The sequence below is a fragment of the Liolophura sinensis genome, chromosome 6 (genome assembly GCF_032854445.1).
Source record: "Liolophura sinensis isolate JHLJ2023 chromosome 6, CUHK_Ljap_v2, whole genome shotgun sequence".
In the NCBI taxonomy this organism is placed as follows: Eukaryota; Metazoa; Mollusca; class Polyplacophora; order Chitonida; family Chitonidae; genus Liolophura; species Liolophura sinensis.
Genome location: NC_088300.1, coordinates 13,375,228 through 13,381,227, shown reverse-complemented (window position 1 = coordinate 13,381,227; position 6,000 = coordinate 13,375,228). Strand labels below are relative to the sequence as shown.

Genomic DNA, 6,000 nt, shown 5'->3' with positions numbered 1-6,000 from the left:
AGATGACCATTTATTTAGTGGGCGGACGATTTGAAGAGGGGAGCTCCAGGGGAGAGGCTGACTTTTCATTTTGTTATCCATGGTAACAATTTTTAAAAGCTTCTTCAGCCCCATTACTGCGGAAACCATATAAAAGACGGTATACATGGTTGTCAGTAGACACCATTAACCCTGAAGGTTACGCTGTAGTGTTTGTTGGATAAGTCTGCTAATGGTCACGGATGTAAATGAAGTTGCTCAGTTTGTTGATGGGTGATACTGGAAGTAAACTATTGTGAAGCTCACTGGTGACTCACTTAGTTCTGACGTGAGTTTGGATAATTTATTGGTGGGCTAAAGAAATTAGACCTGTTGGGTAGTGGGTTCGAGAATTATAACTGTACAAGAAGTAAGATATGTTGATGGCTGCCGTCATGAGCAACGTAAAAGCTTCATAGCTTCACAGTGGGCTTTGGTAATACGAGAAGACAGTAAGCTTGTTGGTGGGTTCATGGTAATGCGAGAAGGTGGAAAGCTTGTTGGTGGGTTCATGGTAATACGAGAAGGCGGAAAGCTTGTTGATGGGTTCATGGTAATATGAGAAGGTGGAAAGCTTGTTGGTGGGTTCATGGTAATACAAGGAGGTGGAAAGCTTGTTGATGGGTTCATGGTAATACGAGAAGGCGGAAAGCTTGTCGGTGAGTTCATGGTAATACGAGAAGGCGGAAAGCTTGCTGGTGGGTTCATGGTAATCCGAGAAGGCGGAAAGCTTGTTGGTGGGTTCATGGTAATATGGGAAGGTGGAAAGCTTGTTGGTGGGTTCATGGTAATATGAGAAGGCGGAAAGCTTGTTGGTGGATTCATGGTAATCCAAGAAGGCGGAAAGCTTGTTGGTGGGTTCATGGTAATACGAGAAGGTGGAAAGCTTGTTGGTGGGTTCATGGTAATACGAGAAGGTGGAAAGCTTGTTGGTGAGTTCATGGTAATACGAGAAGGCGGAAAGCTTGTTGGTGGGTTCATGGTAATACGAGAAGGTGGAAAGCGTGTTGGTGGGTTCATGGTAATATGGGAAGTCAGATAGCTTGTTGGTAGGTTCATGATGATAGGGAAAGTCGGGCAGCAAGAAGATAAACAGAAGGGTTGGTGGCAGATTTCTGGTGTTTTAAAAAGCTGAATAGCTTGTGCCTATGTCAGTGTTACTAAGAAAAGCTGGAGAGCTTATTGGTGGGCTTCTATCGAAACGAGGTGGACAGCTGGTTGGTAAGTGTATGGTAGAAGCAGGATGCCTTCCATGGTTTATAGTACTTATATAGTACAAACAGTGAAATACAGTGAGCGGGATAGCTAGTTTGTGTGTTTATGACAGTCGGATAATTCGGATAGCTACATGTAGTCGGTGGTTTTATTGCTGTAGAAGTCGATTAGCTATTTTGTGGTTTTATGGTACATATAGGAAAAGACTACAAATTCTGGCAAGAGATGCTGGTAAACTTTTCATAATTTTCCATTTCAATGGAGACTGAAAAACGAATGGATAAAAGAACCAGAAAGGCATGCTTGTGTATATTTACACTTAAGGTATAACAACCAAGAAAGCTAAAAGATCCCAGCGTACACAGCAAGGAAGCAGGTGCCGGAGAGGTGGATAGAAATTTGGTTAGCGTAGTGTAACACTAGAATACCGTTGGGTTTTAAGTGGTCTGTATGTAGTAAAATGAGGTGTGTAGAGAGCTTGTTGATTGGCCAGAAGGAAATCTGTATGCAAGACCTGGTTGTGATCCACGAAGGTTAGAAATTTGTGTGTTCATCTGTTTGGTTAATGTAGGCTAGTAGAACTACCAATGTCAACAGTAGTAATGTGTCTCTTTCATGATATGGGGACGCTTACTTCACTGAATGCAATAAATAAGCGAGGACAAGAACATGAAACATTTGTAAACGCATTTAACAGTTTAAAAGTGACCAATTGTTCACACAATTTGGTGTGAACAATTTTTCAGTTTTTCTTTGATGTCCATATCCTTCACCAAATTTATTAACGAACTAGCAAATAATGTACATGTGCTTTTGAATATGCTGATGGCTACACTTGAAAAAAATCTTGGTCAGGTTTCGTCCAGATATGGAAGATATATTATACAACGTACGACTTTGTATCTGTTTGGCAATGCTTGAACGTAAAAGAGTCCTGATCCTAGTTGATGGTAATTTGATTTTACCGACGGAATTTAATGCGTTTAGCAACGGATAAAACTATATTTACATTAGCCTATGGACAAAGAAATGTACGAAGGCATAATGTGACGACTCTGTACGCCCTATATGTGGATATTTTAAGCGGGTAAAATTTAACACAGTCAAGCTAAAATATCTACACAATGCAAATCAGTTTTGTAATTTTTCACTGTACACTACCATAAAGAGACAGCTTATTTTCTTGCAGCACAACTCTTGATCTTCGGCAAATCGAGTATTATCACAGACCCTAGCCTTTTGTAACAGCTCGTCTTAATCACCACCACTTCACGGCCAAACACACAGTATGACTGCAAAGTATTATTACATTTCTAAGTGAATAGAAACGTGCGGCGAACATAATAAACAACGACCAAATTTTTATGAATATGTTACAAAATTATTGCACATGTTACAAAATTCTTAAGAGCTAACACTGAATACAACTAACCTAAACATAATAGTTTCCGCGAATAACACGACAACACCAGGAAATTCAACCGGCTTTCCACTCCCACAGCGATGATATTTCACATTGATTCAAACAACTGCACTCGGTACTATTTGTCATGGAGACGTCACGTGACCTGGAATTGAACTTGCATGCACGCATCCAAAATATAATTTTTGAGTAAAGTAAATTTACTCGTTATTCTCCCACTCCAACACTACTTTCGAACTCACAGTTAGCTGTCGTTTGAACTCATCTTAATTATTTCAAAAGAGCCTTTTGGTCTCTCGTGTTAATGTTGTTACAACCACTGGTAATTTTTGGCAATCCAGATTAGCCATTCTCCTTGCATTGCCTACAATGACGAAGCACAGTTCTTGAACATTACTATTCCAACACTCAACTCATGTTTTTTTCACCCAATTCACGATGGGCTTTTGCACGTTTTAATTACGGGATGCCAGTTATCCGTGGGTCGGTGGGGATGCTCCATGATCTCGCACCAGTGATCCAACTGTTCACCGTGACTGTACCACCCCAGCTCCACCTAAACAAAAAACAGATAAAGTTAGGTCAAGTCGCTATAGACAAGGAAGACAATCGCTTGCTGTGAAGCACTGTAAGTATGTAGATGCATACATAAAATGGTACGTATGACATACGACTCACCCACATGGCTAGTGACTTTGGTAGTTCCCTGCGATTGGATTTAAACCTCTATTTCTGTCGTTATATCACGCAAATAACGCTAACGGCAAATAAACGAAAGATAAATTCTGGCCACAACCTTTTCCAATTCATTAATAAGGAACCGGTTTGCTGTTACAGCTACAGAAAACAACTAAATTTGTCGACCGATTCTTCTGATTCTATATGCTTAAATCAACGATTTATATTAATGTTATAACACTATAGCACTTCATAATGTGTGTTTGGAAAATATCAACACAAATCATACAGGCAAGTGTACTGTGAGACGATCACTTGACAAGCAAAAGGCATTAACTTCGACGGAATCAGACGCACATATCAATGGAATATGTGGGCATTTTAAAACCGTAATAATTTACACTAACGATTAAAGAAACAAACGTTTTTGGTTTGTCTATACGCTTCATCAACAAAGAGAAATGGCCTGTTGTTGTCGACAATGTGAACAACGCTCTGTCTATGTTTAATGCTGTTTTAAAGGTAGTAATCAGAATTTCGTTTTCAGCAGAATGCTTTTAACGATCTCACCTCAAGTCAGCTTGAATCGCTGAATAAAATTGCGGGCCAAATTTAATTAAAATGACAACTCAGGTCAAGGAATCAAGATTAATTGGCGGCAATAACTAAAAGAGCAAATAACAACATAGACATAGCTCTGTTTTGTCAGTATCTTGTCAGTGTATTTCCAGAGAACCGTGTTTTGCCAAAGCAATAAAGAACCATAGGGGGAACACGCACGGGGAGAATGTCCCACGTCAAGTAATTCAATGAAATCGGCTGGAGAGATTGCTGCTTAGACGACACGATGTCCATCAGCTCTCCAGGCTTACAAGAGGACAGTTGGCGATGGCCTCGGCGACAGAACCAGCTAATTGATTTCCGAGCCACTCGCCATGTCTGGGTTCCTATGTTCAAGAGCTCCAGAAATACTCCTCAGCAACGTCAGCCATAACAGCTTCCATTTTCCTATTAGCACAAAAAATTCTTCTCAAATGAGAGGGCATACAATGGGTTGGGGAGAGCATGGCGTGTTTCTCACATTAGTTTGAAAGCTTGCCAGAAGTGGTAGCGGGCATTTCTGAGAATATTCAAAAGGTCATCATTCGAAACACATTTCTGCATTATCCGTTGTAAAGGAAATGTATATATGTTCATTTGTGATAATCTAAGCATTCCCAAAAATTATCTTGATGCATTGTTCTATACAATCATTGTGACAATTCCGTTGTTCCCTTCTTGAACACATTGTTAGTTCTTCCTTGTACTTCGCAAAAGGATAAGTTTATCTGAAGATAATTTCTTGCAGCCTTACCCAATAGTAAAAACTGGCCACTCTGTACATTCCAAGATCATTCTCCTAATGATATCAACTGATTGTGGGGTGACAGTTGTTTACACTAGCTGATTGAAAGGCTTATTTTAGTATGCGCCCTAAGGGGGGATGATGAAACCGTGTTAATAAATTGCTTTGTCCGAGACAATGTTTTAGAATAACAAGCCGTTTGCTACTTTGAAGACTGATCATGTAAATTCAATCACTGTCAAAAGAAGAAACCAATAAACGGATTAGAACCTCCGACGCGTTTCTCTGCCGCACATCTCCCCCCCCCCCCCTCCACTTCCACCACAATTGTCACCGGAAGAAGAACATCAAACTGACAAGAAACGATTTTGTGTGGGAGTTACTTCATTGTGAACCGCCATTTTAAATTAAAACCGAGGAAATGGCTGCCATGAGCGAAGATTGTTGTACTGAAGCCCTGATACTTTACCACACAATATTAGTTCTTGATAATATCTGCCAGACACTTAATCTATTACTTATGCTATTCATTACCTTAAACTGTGCCGTCCGATTAAACTTACAATTTAAACTTCCACGTTTGAGTAGTAACATTCGCTCAACTAAGTGAAGAATTCATTTAAGTTTTGATCACAGATGTATTTTTTCTTCTAGTCGAGCAGCCGATACAGACTTTTTCAGTATAATGGTGTGATGTTGTGGAACTCACAGATGATTCGGGCTATAAATTATCAGACGGGCGAGTGTTTTCAGTAAACAAACACTAATCTATAGAATGCCTGCTCGGCCTAGGTATTCTATATCATAACTGGTAATGTAATCTGTTGTTTTGATGATAATAATAGCTTATACTAATGACAGCTTGCATCCAGCTTCATTTCCCCAACGTTGCCTAGTGTCACCAGGCAGTAACAGATTACTTTGAATTCTTAACTCCCCGGACTACTAATAAAAAAGAAAGAACGATAACTTGACGGCTGGTGTGCAAATATCTGTTTCGACGCATAGATTACAGGTTCTTGAATATTAAAAAAAGTTATCTTACCTGGCCAATCAGCTGTGTGCCTCTCATCCGGTCTCTGTGCATGACACTGAACAAGAACGTATGGCCCAATAACTTAGGATTCTCTCGGTTTACTTCAAACAGACACTGGTGATGCCACAATGGATCCTGGACATTTTGTTTAGTTTTTGTCTTCTGCTTAGCTTCACGAATACCATTCAAATACATCTCAACTTTGACATATGGATCTGCAAACAGAGAGACAAGAACAATTGCCTATCATAGAATTGTTTTGGCAGAAATATCAGCGTGAAGTAC

The 6,000-nt window shown here is 39.8% G+C and overlaps 1 protein-coding gene across 1 annotated transcript in view; it reads right to left on the bottom strand.

The window, feature by feature from the left end:
• Positions 1-3,007: 3,007 nt before the first annotated feature.
• LOC135466911 (rabphilin-1-like) overlaps positions 3,008-6,000 on the bottom strand; it is a 59,701-nt gene continuing 56,708 nt past the window's right edge. Inside the window, exons 11-12 of the mRNA XM_064744663.1 lie at positions 5,725-5,930; positions 3,008-3,212 (exon numbers count right to left, since the gene is read on the bottom strand). Of these exons, the coding sequence (XP_064600733.1) occupies positions 3,090-3,212; positions 5,725-5,930 (329 nt within the window). The 3' untranslated portion in view covers positions 3,008-3,089. The remainder of the gene's footprint in view (positions 3,213-5,724; positions 5,931-6,000) is intronic.